The sequence below is a fragment of the Falco naumanni genome, chromosome 13 (assembly GCF_017639655.2).
Source record: "Falco naumanni isolate bFalNau1 chromosome 13, bFalNau1.pat, whole genome shotgun sequence".
In the NCBI taxonomy this organism is placed as follows: Eukaryota; Metazoa; Chordata; class Aves; order Falconiformes; family Falconidae; genus Falco; species Falco naumanni.
The window spans coordinates 3,457,981-3,476,580 of NC_054066.1; the positions used below are offsets into that span (position 1 = coordinate 3,457,981).

The 18,600-nt window shown below is 38.3% G+C and overlaps 1 protein-coding gene across 5 annotated transcripts in view; it reads right to left on the reverse strand.

The window, feature by feature from the left end:
- Nucleotides 1-18,600, reverse strand: part of STAG1 (stromal antigen 1) — a 199,381-nt gene that overhangs the window by 48,754 nt on the left and 132,027 nt on the right. For all 5 annotated transcript variants that reach the window (XM_040612606.1, XM_040612609.1, XM_040612608.1 and 2 more), the window contains 8 exons: nt 16,352-16,450; nt 11,330-11,409; nt 8,721-8,828; nt 6,343-6,457; nt 3,995-4,112; nt 3,248-3,351; nt 248-340; nt 33-122 (listed from right to left, as the gene is read on the reverse strand). In XM_040612606.1, the coding sequence (XP_040468540.1) occupies nt 33-122; nt 248-340; nt 3,248-3,351; nt 3,995-4,112; nt 6,343-6,457; nt 8,721-8,828; nt 11,330-11,409; nt 16,352-16,450 (807 nt within the window). The remainder of the gene's footprint in view (nt 1-32; nt 123-247; nt 341-3,247; nt 3,352-3,994; nt 4,113-6,342; nt 6,458-8,720; nt 8,829-11,329; nt 11,410-16,351; nt 16,451-18,600) is intronic.

An 18,600-nucleotide genomic window follows, 5' to 3' on the forward strand; every position in this document is an offset into this window, starting at 1 on the left:
AGCAACCAGACTTCTTGCCCAAAGTACTATACCTTTTCCATTCTGCCTGTGCTATAGATTTCCAGATCAAAATACTGAGGGATCTGCAGGAGATTTGCAACCTTCTCGGCATCAGCGGAATACTAGAACATCATTGAAACAAAACAAAAAAAAAGTGAAGTAAAAATAAACACCTACACTACAGAATGAGAAAGTTCAAAGACAGTTGTAAATACCAGTGAGGGATTTATTTTGTTGAAAAATGTACCTTCGATAGTAACATGGGAAGTGCAATAATGAAATGCTCAGTCAATTTATTTCTGTCATCTATCTGAGTTTTTCTTTCTTTTGCTGTCAAGACCTGCAAAGCATCAAAAATAACCAAACTAAATACAATTTCTGCATATAGCATTCATTAATTTTTCTAAAGTTTGTATTACAAACAAAAATCCATGCAAATGTATTTTTAATAAATCAAAAGAGGAGGGAATAAAAAACTCAAACACATTTGGACTGAACAGTGATTAAATGGGAGGACTGTGCCCTAAGAAGCCGTGATTGAAAAGGAAAATATCATATCATCCAACATGATATTGCCTCCACACATCAACATTTTTTTAGGATTGAAATTCAAATATAACCCAAGTCAGTGGAAGTTTTGCTATTTCTTCCAAGTGAACTGAGCTCTGGCTTTCACACATTAAACAAAGTGTTAATGTAAGACCTCAGGGCGAACTGAAGTATAATTAAGAAAACCAAAACCAAACCACACTGTAACAGTGATTTTCATTAGCGGATTCATGGCCTCATCTCTAAACCAGAATGTAATTCTCAGTGAGAACATACATCCAAGTTCACAGAATTCATTTACAAATTTCAGTGATAACTATACTGAAGCTATCAATGCTCTCATAGCAAAACCACCTTGAAACAGTGAATAAAGAGACAATAATCAAAACAGCATGCTTCATAAAAGCTTAGATCTGGCTTCTTGGCTTCAGAAAAGGAGAGAATACTTTTGAAAACAAATAATAAAATACAAGTTAGCTAATGATTTATGTGTAGCAAAGTGCCAGACTGCATGATAAGGGTTACAAGCTAAAGTCAGAGAAGAAACTATTTCACAAGAAGGTGAGTGCATAATTAGAAATCTGCTCCCATTTCAACTCAGAGAATATGCTAGCAAGATCACGAGAACATGACAAACCTCTACTGACAAGTCAGAGATCCCTGCAGTTACCATCCCATAACTCATGATCTAACTGGAAAGAAGCAAAAGCTACATGTCATACCTACACCTCTCTGTAAGTGAAGAGGAACAGCTGGAAACAAAACGTGTGCTGGGATGATAGGTAGCCTATTGCGCCAGCAGGAATAAAAAACAACCATGGCAGTGGAGAATAGATTTGTAACCTGAGTAAGCAACCACTTCCATAGTACATGGCAGACAGCTGGATACACACAGCAACAACCACAATCCCTGCACCAACTTGCAGCGCAGCACTGCCTGTGCCAGCAAAAGCTGCTAGCTCATAGGAATAGGGAGACAACCCAAATGCAACTAGCAAGTCAGGCTCCCACCCCCTAACAACCCAGTCATGTTCTGGTGGTCAAATATTGCTATTCAGTAGCAATATGAATTAATCTGGGTCCCTAGGATCATCTTGTGGCTCTTTTGATCATCATTCAGAGGTGAAATTCATTTTACTGAAGTGTTCTCTTTAGCTTTGAAGAAATACAGCCACTGAAAATCTAGACTAAGCAATATGTTAAACTTGAGTGAACTGAACTGTAGATCACTTGAGATCAAAAAATACATGGAAAGCTAATAGCGCATTATTTGGTACTTCAAACTGAAAATACAAACATGAAATTTTTGTTAATTTTAAGGTTGCTTTGTCCACTAGAACAGATAGCAGGTAGAGACAAAACACAGGTAAGTTGTGTTTACAATACAGTTTTGGTTACAGAGGGTATTGCATCTTATTCAAATTTGAGTTAAGTGCTTTCATAGATTCCCCTCTCACCCTAAAATATTTCAATGAATCAGGAATCTCTTAGAATATGCTTATTAATTAAAGGTACATAAAGCATGTTTAAAGTGATGGCTACTTGGAGCTCCTCCTGGGATGCTGTTTCTGGACATGAGGCTCATCTGGTTTTGGACATAAAAATTAAGAAGCTAAGCAACTGCATTTAGTTTAGCAATAAAGAATGCCAAGTTTATCTCCAGATTTTGCCTTCACTAAGTCTGTGGCTTTCTTTAATAAACTAGTTATGATTATTCAGAACAGAACCTAACAGAAGTACCAAATGATTGCATGGGTTTATTTCATTTTAGTCTAACCTAAATAAGGGGAGGACTACCAAAAATCAGGGAAATACATTTAGGAAGACTGAGATTCTTTGAGAACATGGATGCTGTATTTATGGAGAATACAGCTGAAAGCCTGTTGATCACCCTGACCTCATGACTTAAACTGAAATCCTTAGAAGTGTGCATGCCCAGCCTTGAGAATGGACTTCCACTCACACCCCATTGCTATAAAATAAATGAAAAAGGCAGCTAGATTGCAATATGGCCAGAATGTCACATATTCAGTGGGAGAGGCCAAAGAGGATGGATACATAAAACCACAGATGCATTCAGGCTGGTCCCAGTGCCACCCCTCCTGCTCGAAGCTGAGCCAGCTCAGGGGTCAGAGCACAATGCTCAGGGTTTTGTCCAGTCAGGTCTTGAAAACTGCCAAGGACAGAAACTGCACAAATCTTCAGCTTCTGTGCCAGTATGTAACCACTCTCATAATGAAGACACCATTGGCTTTTTCTGCAAATTTTACGGCCATATTAGCAACACATTCCTTTTCATGGAAGACAGTCAGAAGTAATTTTGTTTTCCTCCTGAGGTCTACACTTTCAACTCTAAACTAGATTTAACATTAAGGGCTGTAGATGTGGGCACATTACCAGTCTAAGGCAGGGTATGATAAAAAGAACTTCTAAAAAATAATAAAAAAATAAATTTACAGCATGAAAATATATTACTTAGCTTGGCAATACAAAACCCAAAATCAAAGAAACAAACTAAAAACCAAACATGTCCAGAAAGACAATTTCTACGATTTTTCTTCAAAAATGTTCACATGAAACAGGAAACACTGATTATAAAAATCTTATTTTAGTGTCAAAAAGTGGCATCATAGACAAATATTTTATGTTACTATAGAAACACACGCAGGTCCGAGCTACCTGCTGCAGTACCACTTACTCTCTTGCCAGTGCCTCTGCCTACTGGAGGGTGTGCTTCAGCCGCTTGCCTGATTGTACACACCATCAGCTCAATCAGAGCGCTCTCCTGCCGGTCAGACATCGCTGCATAGGGAAAAGAACAAGGACCATCAGTTCCGATGTGTGTGCGAGACATCTTACAGAAGCCAAATAAGCGAATGCAGTTTTAAAACATGGGGAATAATCAGGAAGCCCTGAAGGATTATAAAGGATCTGGCATGACACCCATTGCTGCTGGGGACTCCTTGCTACCAGCCTCCCTGGCTACGTTGTGCACACAGGTCTATGATCAGCAAAAGGAGATTTGGAACCAATAGTGAAAGAAACCCCTTTTTTTCCTTTTGAGAATTCACTCGGTTTTAACATTGTCTGGAAAAGTCCCCTATTTAATTAACACCTGAAGTGCTTGTTTATTGAAAACTGTTATTAGCAATTTAATTTATTGAAATGTTCATGTATACATTAGTTATTTAAATATACAGACAAGAAGTCCTAGCTGTTAATATTAGGGAACCACAGTACAGCAGACTTCACAACATGAAAAATAAGAGTACAAAAATGCTGCTTTTGAAGCAAAACACATTAAAAATGGATTATACTAACATCTTCAAATATGCTTTCTAAACAAACCACAACAAACACCTCTATCACCCACAGTGAAATATCTTTTTAAGAATAATTAACAATATTGTGCAATACCAAAGAAGTATAGAGGTCAAACAAATACCTTCTTCTCCTTGGACAGGTTCCTCCAGGAGCAATTCTGTCATACATTCCCAGTCTTTCAACAGTTCTTGAGAGCTCTCCCACAAACTGTCCACCAAATAGGCTGCATGTTCATGCAACTAGAAAATCCAAAGCAACCCATCAGTACAGCGCTCCGGTACAAGCAGCAGTTCTTTAACTTTCACAACCACTTGGCCACAGAAGGTGTCCTGGGCATGTACTCTTACGTTAGTTGGAAAGAAAATTCAGTTTGAAACTTTGAAACTAACTCTGGAATGTCGTCTTCCAACTGAATGATACAACTACACAGCAACGGGGTGATGTTTTAATAAAACATGGAAAAAAACCAAACTGAGCTTCTTTTCCATAAAGCAGCTTGTTTGTGAAAGATCTTTCTCAAGAGTTCTGACCTAGAAGCTGTAAACTTACCTTTCCTCCCTTTCTTACTGCATTATAAAAAGAAGAGACTGTGAGATATGGGACTAAGAGAGCTGTAATATATTCGTTTTCAACAGGCATTTATTTTTCATACATGGTGCTACGTACCAGAAATCCTACTGATTTCAGGGGTTATAGAATTAATGCTAACTTCAATGGCAAAAAATGTTTTAATGTGAATTAACACAACCGTTGCAAAGTAAGAAAAATAATCCATAGGCTTCTACTGTTTTATAAACTGATTTTTATCCACTATCAAAAAGTAACAAGCACAATGCGCAGTTCTGATTTGCTTGCCAGACATGGGACTGATCCCTTAACTGAAAAACACCGAAGAGTGTAGGCAAGGAGGTATTGGTAGATGTACCTACTCTTCTGTTTCTGACAGCTCTGGGCAAAATATCTGTGTCACAGAGCTTACTGACGCTTGTCACAAGTTTACCTGTTCCCTCTTCTGAATGCATCGTCTCTGATTGCAGTGCTTACATCTTCTAGTCCTATGCACATGGAAAATCCCAGTTCTCTTACCCTTTATTAAAACTGGAGTCATAGTGTTCTACTTTGTTTCTAACAACTCTCTCAAACACAGCAATAGCAAAATCTGGCCCCAAGAGAGAAGCAATCTTGCAGAGCAACATATGGCTTATATGGGAAGGCACTTTGCTGACCATAGCTTCGGGAGCCAAGCTGAGTTTCTTTGCTCCTCAGAAGCATAGATAAGCTTCATGCTAGGTAACTCCCAATCACACACACTCAGATTTAAGGTATTTTCACCAGAAAATACAATGAACTATTGCAATCTAAGTTTTTAAGAAGCTGGAACTAAAAAGACATTCAGATAGCTAACTGAAGGCACACACAAGTAAGTGACATTTCATCCAGACTTGATTTGTAGGTTTAGAAGGTGTTTCTAAAAAATGTTAACATTAACACTGTACATAAATGTTATCCTTCCTTCTCAGCATCTCTGTTTGTGTCTTTTCATTCTCACAGTCAAGTGTCCTGTTCAAGGCTTCATAACAATTAAAATACCTGATTGCAATAGCTTTTCTTTTGCTTTTTACACAAAATATATTACCCTCTCTTCTGTAGAGAAACATTTCTGTCATTTCTTTCTTTCAGTCTTCCTTTATCTTGTAATTATGACCAAATAAAATGTATCAGTTTTAGAATTCTCCCACTCTGCCTTCAGAGCATCCTGTACCTGATAGCTTATCTTCTCAAGTTTTCCTCCACTCCACTGCTACTCCCCACTTGAATTACTATTAGTATGTCTACCATAAACCTTCCAGTACATGTTGTCTCTAGAGACACGAACTATGGGAACAATCCCATCCTGAATGTGTTAATCAAACACTTAATGTCATCCTATATATGCTTGTAGTCTCCATCCTCTGACATTTTCAAGACACAACTGCATAAAGCTCTCAACAACCTCATGTAATCTCACAGCTGACTCTGCTTTGAGCTAATGACTCTCAGGTCCTTTTCAGTCTGAATTACTCTATGATTCTAACAAAAATTTGTGATATTAAGCAATTTTTGTTCCTTTCCAGTTTGAGTTATTTTACTACATAAGGAGTAACTCCAGAGGTACGCTCTTTACATTGTTATCTTAAAAAAAGCACCAGTTCCATTTCTATGTAGCAAAGAATCCTGGTAGCCACCATACTACCAGCAATGCAGTACTGAGTACAGTGGGGATGTGCAAGAGCAAAATAAACCATGAAGAAGATTTTGAGTTGAATTTGCTTGATGGACAAAGAAATGGTGGCAGGGTAAAGGGCATACAGTATTTCTGAAATGATGAAAACAAGGAAAAGAAAGACAACTTGTTACTGTATGTTGATAAATCACTACTTAAGTTCCAGGTTTTATTAAACATGTAAAGGTTAAAAATGAATTTTTTACCTCACTTTCAAGAAAGAAAAGAACCAACATTCTAATAAGGTTTCCATTTGGACTATTTCGCCCCCTCCTCTTTGCTAGAGCCTCTTCAGCTTGGGGATCATGTCTGCTGAACAGTCTAAAAATAAGCAAAAGGAGCTATCATGTTTATCAAAACAAATTTCATTTCTGCAATAGTATGATGAGCATTCATTCTTGATACAGTAGATTTGTTCATAAAACACCATGAAAGTATCTCAAGCTATTTCTTTCAAGGGAAAGAGGACATGACCTCCACCTGTCTGAAGAGATGAATTTATCTTCAGGGTCTTTAAGTTCACAGGGCTGGAAGAATTTCACTCAGGAAAAGCTCTCCAAAACACATTTACGTTGAAGGATTTTGGCATAGGTTTATACATTTGCATAATTTGTATAGTTTTGCATTTTCAACTTACCAAGTCTTACCATGGTGGCAGCATTTATTCCACCAGTGCCTTAAGAACTAAGGTGTAGCTGTGGTCACACTGACTGGGACACGGTACAAACAAACTTGACATCCCATTAAACAACCAACCTCATGTACCAGTACCAGCATAAAGGATAAAGCAAGCTACGGGTTTGTTTTTCAGGTAAATTACACAGCCCGGACTGAGTTCTTTGATGCATGGCTAATTTCCAAACTACTGCTACCTTGGAAGAGAGCTCAGATCTGCCTACATTACAATTACAGCGATGATTGTTTTACTTTGAGGAGTTTGAAAACTGCTCCTTCCTTTACAGTGAAACCACAGTCACAAAGCAGATTAGAAATGTGAAACAATATTCTGATTTCACTACTATAACTCATTGAAAAGAGAAGGATGAGTTACACACAAACGTATTTTAGTGAAAGACATCACCTCTTCCCCACTGCTTATCTTAATAGGTAAGAAATGAACATCTCTGCAGGTGCTGAAATATCTTAAAATACGCACCTTAGGGTTGAGTCAGTGTTTCTCTGAATTATTTGCTTTTGTTTGCTAACTACAGAGAGAAAGTCTAATGACTAGCTTACATGTAGGAAGTGATATTTAAACTTACAAAATTAGGTGAGAGAAATCCCCCCTGAAAGGCCTCAAGTTTGATTCTAACTGATTTAAATGGAGCACCAGCTCTTCTGTGTTAGCATAAACCAAGAGAAAATGTGTGTTAAGGAATGGGACAATCTTCTCTCAGTGCTGACCACCTTGAGAGATGTTTATGGAACATTATGAGAGATGTTTAAACAGCATAGTATCTTGTAAAGAAAAGTTAGGATAAAGTTCTGTCTTTACAGTAAGTGCACTAAGGTGCAGGTATGTCTTCACTTCCCTTCAAGGCATTTTGCAGAATTATTTTGTCACATGTTGATTAACAAAAGAATTTCAGTCTATATTTTTAAAAAGAACCTAACCCTTTCCCAAAACTTGTCAAATGTTATGTAGGAAACTAAATGGAACTGAACTTTGTAAATTAATTCATTGAAACAGACAAAGCCTGATCACAAAGACAGAATTCCAGAAATCCACTGTAAAAGCTTACAATTACAGTGTGGACTTCTAATTCCCCAATAAAACACAGAAAAGTAGAACACTGGCAAAGGAAAACATGTTTCTACACAATTTTTTCTATCATGTATCTTCGCATGAAAAATTACATAACCTGCAATCTGATATAAATACTCTATAATTATATTAAAGAACTCTAATGTTACAAGCCACGAGGGGAAAAAATAAAATTACTGCTAAGAAGACTTTTAACTGCAAACATTAAAATGGAAAGGTTAACTCCTACGACGTGGCAATGTCCTGGTCATAGTTACTGATGCGGTATGATTCACATCCATGGAAAAGCTAGTTCACTTCCTTTGGCACAGTGGGTACACGAAAGATGTTAACCATGGTGTAATGTATTTTTAGGGGAAGTCAGAGAATTTAGAAACAAATTTCTTAATTATTACTACATAAAACAACCTCAAGTTCACAATTTTGAAATAAAGTGGTTTAAAACTTTGGAAAAATGATGACTGCTTATCAGGCAGACCATCATGGATGTACAGGCCCTATATATATATTATCACAACAGTAGCTCTGCAAGAGCTGCAGGATTTAAACCTATTTTAGAGGTTTATGCACCCTTTGTATATTTAGCCCTTAAAGAATTAGGAAAAGTTATCTGAATTCTAGAGCAAGAAAAATGTAAATTCAGTTTCTTCAAGTCTTTATGTCTTGAACTGAAACAAGAGAATAAGTCTCTGTTTTAAATAAAATACTTGATTTGCTAAATTGGGATATTTCACTCTATTTCTTCTTCGCCTTTTGATCTTGCCTCCACTAGAAAGCATTCAAAAATCTGGTCTTATTTCAGGGTGACTGATAACTTACTTTTTGTGAAGGAATTCTCCAGCTGCTACTGCAACAGGCCGGTGTGCTGAATACACCAAGTGATAAACATTCTCACAGTCTTCATTCGACAGAGCTTCTTCGCTTCCACTGAAAGAGTCAGAAAGTAACACCTGAACTACAACAAATGCTTGATTTCAGTCCCCTTACCTCCCTAACTTACCCGTGACCACTACAAGACTGACTTCTTCCTTCATACAAAATCCTAAATGGTTGAACACTGACTTCAAGGATCTTTGGTTCATTTCCAAACACAGAGATTTAACGGGACTGTAAGACTGAAAGCTTGTCTGATTTCCTTCTCCCAGTTGTATCAATATATATATATACACACATACAAAATGGTATGAAAAATCTCTCATCACTGCTCACAAATCTTGCCCTGCTTAATTACTTACACCATCACGCTAACTACGATGCACATACGGCAAGATGCCAAATGCTCATTATCAAACTTTATTAAACTGAAATCCTAGAATGACACATGAGGAAAAAGTAATTGCTTGCTTAAACTTATTTACTTTTATAACAACGTCTGTTTGCTTTCAAAGCTTTTAATTTTTAAAGCTTTCAAATCTGGGCCTGGGAAAACCTGCTTCAGCTTCCTGGCCTGCTCCCTTCTGGGCAGTTAAGTCTTTCCATGTGATGGTCCACGTGCTCTTGTGCACTGCAGGGCAGGAGGGGCCCCTCTGCTGGCCTGCTAAGTAGGAAGGAATATGCCCAATTCCAGCTGCTGAAAGGGCCAGGCCAGGTGGGTAAACCTGCCTCAGCAATGGGAGAAGGCACAGAAATACTCTGGATATGGGCGGTAAAAAACTAAACCAGATTACGCCACAAAGCGGGGACACACCTGTGCACCCACCAACCAAACCAACACATCATCCCTTCAGGACTGAATCACAGTGTGCATTTAGAATTACAAAGATGTCGATTCAATAAATTGTCCATCACTTTTACAGTAGTTACTGTGCTGACTAGATAGATATAGACTTCATTTTCAACACCAAGGAACTGACTCTGGTCATACCCTGCTGTGCTGGATGAAAGATGATGAAAAGGTTATTTTATATAATCATTTATCGGCAAGAACAAGCCACCTCTTACCCTTGTCTTGGGTAAATGACACAGCTGGGGCTTCTGCTGCTTCTGAGCTCAAGGTAGATTTTGCATGTGAGTTTTCCGAAACTCAGAAAAACTTCAATTTTTCAGCAGTGTTGAAAATACTATAAGCCTTGGAACAATTATACCCCACCAAAATATCAGTACTGTCGCATATGGTAATATTACTTCCCTCCTTGTTTAGTCAGCTTTCATCAGAAACATTTATATGTCAGGGTTCAATACATCATTTGGCTTTATACTACAAGTAATTTTTAATCGGTTGTTCCCCATCGTGACTTCATGACATCTTATTGGAGTTCCTGCCTGCCAGAATATGACCCTGTGCCGTTCAACATGACCCACATTCTTCTGGTGCTACATGCATTTAGCTATGCTTTCACCATGCAACAGAAGACAAAACAGGACAGGAAAAAAACAGGTGCACTTGATCATTTTTGACCTAAAATCTTACTGTGTTCCCAAACGTTGCTAACAACATAGGGAACTGATGTGTTCTACATCTCATTTGTGATCATATTTGTTATATTTGCTTTAAAAATATAACAGTAGATAATATATTTTCTTTCTAATATCTGTAAAGCAGAGTGACCCCTAAATAAAAAAAAAAAAAATTAAGTCCAGTCTTTTTTACTAATAGGAAAAACTAGCCTAATCTTTCATCCAAATCCTGCACATCCAAAAATGTTCCTCAAAGTGGAGCTACTGGGTATGAAGTATGATGCAGGAATTTTATGCATCTGTTTGTAAAACAGTTTTTCTTTTAACATTGGTTTTAATGAATACATAATAAAAGCTTAGGTTGGTTCAAACAGTCGGCATGTGGGATGATCTTTGGACAGGATCTTTGCCTCAGGGAAGCCACTGCATCTCTGTAAGAAAAAGCTGGGAGCCTGGAAGGATGCCTCTCCTGCGTGGCCAAGTGTTTAAAATTACAAGCTACCACTGCCACCTCCACGTAACCCAGACAAGGGTACTGTAGCATCTTTTCCCCATCAGCTTGTTTAGCAGATGGCTCTCTTTTTTCGGCTGTGTCAGGTAATCAAGTCCCCTAGTACTGGTTCTTTGTTTAGTTACTGCTAGTTATCTACTAATAGTTATTATTATACATAGTAATATTATGTATATTATTACATTTCAGCAAATGTAACCCACAGATACTTGTTTCGAGGAGGACAATCATTCTGCCCTTGGCAAAAGGTATAAATGCCCTTTGGCATTCTTCCACAGCAATGGATGCACTAACGATCTCAATACATCAATACGTTTTTATACTCTGCCTATTTTATTTCCATGAGATGGACTATCTTATTTTAGCTTCATGAGTGTATTATTACATATTTAGTTCAACTTCAGACTAAGTGTAAAGTAACAGATTCACTTCATTACACAAGCAAAGAAATCAAGTCAATTAAATATTACTGGCTTAGGTAACTTTCAAAGAGAATATACAGGTTTTCAAAAATACTCACTGAAGTATTAGCGTGACTAATCGAATGGCTTCCACAGCTACATCGTATTCCTTATCGAGTGTCATTGATACAATGCGATCCTGGAAAGGAATTTTGTTACAGTGAGAAAACAGAAACTCACAGCCATCAGATGAAGAATTCTATAGATTACAGAAAAAATACTCTTGGGGAGAAAGGTCTTTCAACTAGACACGTGAAAGCCCTTTAATATTATTCAACCATTTAAGGTGCATCTTAGGAACCTGTGTGCTATATGCACAATGGAACAACAGGCAAGCACTCAGGAGTAAGAACAAGTGCTTAACAAACAGTCCTTATCCTTGTGTGCTTTCCAGGAAGAAAGCAAGCAGACTTTGGAGTTGAAGCACTGTTCTGGCCTGGTCTTATTTAACAGTTCTTGACTAAAAAGGAATGTATTAGGTTGGATGGCGGCAGAAAAATTGCCCCACTTCATCCCTCTGAAAACCAGTAATTTTAGAGCAATGAATGCTGCATATATGCATATTTGGAAATGCTGTGAAGAAAATCACCTCTGAATATATACACCTGCATATTGCCTATAAAGTTGTGGACTTTATATCTGGCTACATCTTAATGCTTGAAGCTGATCTCAAGAATTACACTACCGACGTTCCACAAGAAAGCGTGAAATTCCACGGTTTGACATTGTATTTTCCTATACTCTTTCTAGAGGAGACAAGCATACCACTTTCCCATCAAATCTAATTATTTTATGCCTTCTAAGGACCATGTAGTTATAAGAAGCCTCCCAAGGTTTTTTATCTTCTTAGTTTCAGTTTGCTTACTGGCAACCAAACCCAGATGTGATTAGTGTAAGTTGCCCTTCCTATCTGGGGAGAATTCCTATCCATCCATAAAAATGCAGTATGTCTTCATGTTCTTTTCTTGACTGATCAAGTTAATGAAAAGAAATTGGGCCATCTGAAAATAAAACTTGATTTCTCTGGCTTGACCTGCTTCAGTGAGGACTAGGTACTATATGAATTTTGGGATGGCAAAAAATAGAAGTCAGGGACTGGAAAAGAAACAAGGGATGTGTTAGGAAACAACAGTGAAAGTCACCAAGAACAAATCAGGACAAAATAATAAAAGTGTATCACCTCTTTTTTCTACTATTCCAGGCATTTAAATGCTGAAGGTGAACACAAGCAACAGATGCTTATTTCAATATTCAAATTTAGGAACTATATATTAAGAATGCATTGTGGCTGTGTCAAGGGTTGTCTCTCAACAAAACCAGGTGTGTAGAGATAATTTTTTGTCACTATGACTGAATGCACCTCTATCAAAAAAAAGGTTCCTGGGAAATTTGATGCATTTAACTGTTCTATCTAGACAGCTTTAGAGACTTTGTGAACTCCATGAAGAGACTCAAACAGTGAAATAGTTTTCCAAACAGGAAATTCTGTGTATGGACAAGATAAAAAAAACCTGCTGTCAATTTTTCCTACAGTCCTGGCCACAGAACAAGAACTAATAACAACATTAAGAGAAAGAACAGCCAAGAGACATTGATCTTAAAAGTATCAGCGGAATTTCATATATCCCCTCAAAGTGTATCCTAAACTCCAGGATACCACAGGGAGGGAACTAACTGCACAAGAAGGAATAAGCACACAAGTATAAAACTCCTTCACATCTCTGAAAAAAGCCTAGAAGGGATCCTCTCTTCTGCCTACAGAGCAAGAGGTACTCTCTGAATTTGAAGTCCTTTTGGACTTTGAAGCTGCTGATGCAACAATGTTCTCTTATCCAAAAAAAATGGTTTTTCCTCTCAATTTTTCTCAGAAACATCATGCTTAAAATAAACAGTGTGGGATGTTATTTTCTGCCTTGGTGCCAGTATCTCTGTGTGATGCCAGCCAGGCACCAAAATCCTTGAAAACGAGACCTGAACACCTAATGTCTCTGGAAGGTGTAACTTCTGTGGATTAGGAAGTTACAAACCCCAGCTGCTCCATATGCTTTGGCAGAAATTCGCTGTACTACTGTACAGCAGAACAGGACACAGGCCTGTATTTATAACCTGAAATACCAACTTTCACTGGCTATGAAGATCAGTTTGCAATTATGTATTAGGCTGTGAACAAGGCCGGCTGAAGAGCAAATCTATCTCCTTTTGCCTCCAAGGCTGCAGAGCCAGCACTCTCCAGCAAAGGGCCAGGAACTGAATGACTGCACCTAAATCTGCTGGTGTCTTGGCTTTGGCACTGGCTGCAAAAGAGTTAATTCCCATCTTTTCTATATGGCTTCAGTTAATGTTTGTATCAGACAGGACTTCTTGAGGAAAAACAAAAAGCTCCTCTTTGATGGACAAAAGTTTCTCTCACGGACAAAGCTTACTTTCTAGCACCTACTATAACCCACTCCTAGAAACACAAACAAATGCAGGAAAGAACACACGTCTTTCCTTTGGAGAAGGGACGTCATCAGATCCTCGTCACAGCTATTGGGAAGGCAGTGAAATATTAACACCCCAGCACAAGTCATTCTGGATCAAATTAATTTATACTTTAAACAGCTAGAAGATCTCTAGAGAGATTTCTCTTGACAGTTTGAATGGACTAGGCCGAGTATCAGCTGAACTGTGCAGGTCGATTAAAGTCTGATGAGGAAATATAAATAAGCAGCCATGGAACTGAGAATGGCGTTTAGGTCAATTATTTTTCAGGGGGTGCTGATAAGAGTTTGTGGTGGCAAGACATTTAAGTAATATATCACAGATTCAAAAAGCATTAATTTGAAACTTTGCTCTATAGTGGTGCCAAAGGCCGCATCCCTGTCAGCACAGCTGTAAATCCAAGGGCAGGCGTTTGGGCAATGCCAGCTCTTTGTCCTCTTGATGGGGCTGGAAACTGCAACTGATAAAACTGTTGTGTTAAACAAATCTGTTCTCTCAAAAAGCTCATGGAGGCTTTGAACTCACCTTTTCTCTAATATATTGCATAATGATACAGATTTCTGTAGTAAAACCAGCTTTAACGGAACAGAAGACAGATGAGGATTCTTAACAGGGTTCCCTTTTGTCTGAATCTTTTTAACAGAAATGAAAATTCCTCGTGCTGTTCTAAGCCAAGCAGCAATGTACAGGCTAACCTAACTCCTTCTAACAAAGAAAACCATCTATACTGTGAAAAAGCTGGAGGAAGTATTTAGAGGTTTCATGCTCCTCTAGTTTTTCAAGTACATTACTAACTATTTCTCAAAGTGCCTCCAGTTGTCTTGAAAAGTTTTGCTGGTGGATGGGACAGGTTCAGACTCAAAGCAGCACTTTCTCTCACAAATTATAGGACGCTGAGAGATACACCCAGCACATTTTCTAGTAAAGAGAAGCAGATACAGAGACCAGCAGGGTTTTAAAGGCCTATTTCAAAATAAATCAAATTACAGAAGGAGCAAATATAAACAAATCTGGAAGTCTGCACAGATGGAACAAGAAAAGCAGCAGAGTTGGAGGGTTTATTTTTCTGGAGAGTTAACTAGTATTTCTGGTTGTCCCGAGATAAGCAAACCAGACTTACGGAGGCATTACACAAGTAGTCTGAGGTCTGAACCTGTTTGCCAGGCACTCTTCTATGGCAGGAAACTTTGCTTTTTACTGCAACAGTCCCAGAATACAAGGCCTCAAGTGATATCACAAAATGATCTAGTTTCATCTCCCACATTAAACTACTCCTCACTCATTCCTGACAGATATTTTATGTACCATAAAAAAAATCTCAAATGAAGGAGATCATTAATGAAGAGTCTCCTCTATTATATGCTAGCATTTTAGACAAAAAGCCTTCCTTAAGTGTCTAGACTTCACTGCAGTTTAAGCATCTTTTTTCTTCATCTCAAGTGATGTGGTAAAAGGCTCATTACTATTACATTTTTATGAATCATTTACATAAGGGAAGATAGGTACTTTGTGTATTTCTGTATTTTGTCCTTTCCTAGATCAAACTGGAGTTACTAGTAACTGCAATGACAGACAAAACCAGTGAAGCAGTGTAAAATCTACAGTGAGAAGCTTTTAAAATCTCATGCACAGTAGTTATGAGTACTTAAATCTCCACTTCTTTTCTAAACAATTTTCATTAGCATTATAATAATGATTTAAACAAAAATAAATCAGTCGTCTCCACTTTTTTTCTAAACAGAATTTTGCATCAGGATTATCATCATGATTTTAACTAAACAGTCTTTCCTTGGAGGGTAGCCTTTACCACAGCTCTGTGTTCTCCAGAACACAAAAGCGATGGTAAAAAGTGCCAGCTGACGTGGTGACAGCGCCTGAAAGCTTTCTGTGCAGAGCATCCAAACAGAAGCAATGACTATTTCTACACTCATCTCTCCAGATACGTCACTTGTGAAATAAAGCAGTCGTGCCACACAGTGAATCGACAGGCACGTTCTCATCAAGATATTAAGCAAAAAGTCAGGGTGTTTGTGCTAGTAAAAAACTGATGACATATTCCTCCAGTACTTATCTTCTAAACAGGACAATCATGCTCAGGGATTTGTCTGAAAGGGCAATGTAAACTGTTCTGCAGAAGCGTAGAATATTGTGATGCAGATCAAAGTATCTCTTTCTCCAAAATTAAGCACATACTCAGCTAAAAAGCTGTCTTACAATCTTTTGTTACAGGCTGTTACTTTCAGATGTATTTTGGATTGTGTGAAACACCCAGTACATGTCCTTAAAATTCAATACATCTAAAATTAAATAAACACAAGCAGATTGAATAATGACAATATATAAACTGTCAATAATACAAACAGATAAATAATCATCTTGGCTAAGCCTGACAAATCTTACGAGACAAAACACTGTAAAAATAATTTGGCTTAATCTCAGCATTCAATAATACAGTTTTACTACTGCAGTATTCACAAGCCTTGTCACAAACAAATGAGTTTATTTTTGCATTTAATATCCACGACTCAAGACCACAAAAAGATGAGATAGATGATACTTTTATTTTCTGTACTCCTTCCAAAAATTGTATTTGCTCTTACCTTGAATCTATTAGTGAACAGCTCCAGTTTTGGAAATAACTCTCTGTTGGTATAGAGACTCTGAAGAGCTTTCAAACACTTCAACCTCACTTCACCTTGCTAAATAAAACACACTAAGATTAGCTGATAGAATACCCTAATCAAATGCACATGAATATTAAATAATATCATATTGTAATTTAATGTACATTTAAAAATTTATGCAAATGTGTTACCAAAGCCAATTTGCAATTCAGCTAAAAACCAAAACCCACATGCAGCTGCCTGCAAACATTGTTAATGCTTCTCCCTATTTGCATATAGAAAGAATTGAATGTGCCATCACTTAAATGTCTGTTACTGTTTCCCTTTCAAGGAACTCCACAAAAAGATAAAAAAATGTAGTAAGTAAATACAAAATAAAGATGTACGATCTCAAGGCAGTTGGTGAAGACTGTGGCTATTTATCTGGAGGAAAGAGATATAACTTCTGCCTGATAGCAGGTGTTTACAGTCGGTGCGCAAGCGTTCAAACCGACAGAGCATAGGCTGTGTGTAGCCCACTCAAGCAGCTCAGCCATCTCCGAGCACCGCCTCTCCTTTTTCCAGGGTCAGAAGGAATACACACTGGATTTATTATTCTGAAATTTTCTGCATGCCATCTCTCACTCATCACAGCACAGGCACAGGTTGAAGGATGCAAAAGGCCTGAGAGACCCTCCAGTAGGGAGCAGGCTGCTGCCACAAGAAGGCATCTAAAGCCACGGCCTGAGGAGCCCCTGGGAAGAAGAGCAGCTTGTGTCTGTCCATCTGAGTTGTTTTGGTGGCAGCAGCTCATTCCCAGCTGCTCTGTAGACAGGGATCGCTTTGATCTGGTGGGCTGAAGGCAGGAAATGTGGGTGTCATGAGACAGTGCCTATGGATCAAGGTTTGTCACCTATAGGAACATATATGATAAAGAAAAGGGCTGGATCCCCTGTGCACACACACGTTATCTGGCTGGCTGTAGATGTACAACTCAGCTCAACTCCATAGTCTTGGCAAACTATGGATTCTTGTGGAAAAATATTTGTAGATAGCAAAAAGGTTAGAAACACAAGTCGGCTCAAATACAGTCTGCAGACTTCACTGCAGAGTGAACTTACTGTTACGAAAGCGAGCGCGCTACCAAGTTTAAAGCCTTAAGCTGTTCAAGAACTAATACAAATTATTGAATTTCGTAAATAAAACTGCGCACCTAGAGGGATTCATTTCTGAGCCTGTCTATTCTATAATCAAGTCTGTATTAAAAAATCTGCTCAAGCTAGAAACTGAAATAACATTCAGAAACTGACACAAAACCAGAAGCTAAACATTCTTAAGTTTCTTCCTTCCTTCACTCCAATTTCAAAAATTGAAAGAGAAGATAAAAGAAGGACAGAAGTTGAAAGGAGGATTTTCAGTAGAACTTCTCCTTGAAGAACTATTGTTCCCGAGAAATCATCTTTTCATATCTGTGAGGAGTCTCCTGAGCACTCATGCTCTCTTCTGGGGATCTTTCTGACTACCACTACAGAGAGAGTCGATGAAATGGAAGTCATATTTAGAAGATCTATCACAGGATCTTGCAAGGTACAGAACTAACTTTCTTGAAGACATTTTATATGGATGAGATCAGGTGCTAAAAAACCACAGAGAAATGTTGCTTGGCATTCTTATTTTTGATAGTACCTGTGTTGCAGTACTAGAAATGGTGTTTCCTCTGCTGTGTGGCATTCAGAAAGGCTGGGATCTCTGGAGTCATCACTAATCATTAGCAGAGGATATAAGCCTCTTTACAGCCTTAGCTTATTTAGCCACAGAAGATCAGTATCAGTTTTGGCATGAGATGAACGCTACACGGAGCAACAGTGGGGTAGCAGGTTTAGTTGCAACTCCACTGAAGGCTGTCCTGCCCGTGAGCAGATGGCTTGTTACTCAGCCAGTGCTGTAGTCCCAAAATGCTAACTGCTAAATTGGTTAGGTACAGAAAAAAACCACTGCCAACAGCAACCAGAGTTTGAGACCCGTGCGGATAAGGTTTGGACTCTCAATGGAGTTCAAAGCCCGTGTGGAATTCACCAAACACTGTGAATCAATGGTCCCAGAGTTAAGTTCAGGCCTGATACTGAGGAACTCTGTAAGTCTTAAGTGAGTAAGACAAGGATCGGATTTGGTACTTGCATGGCTTGCCAGCAGACTGAAGCCAGATGCTACCCAAAGCGTGCTGAACCAGGCTGCTCTCCTGCTGC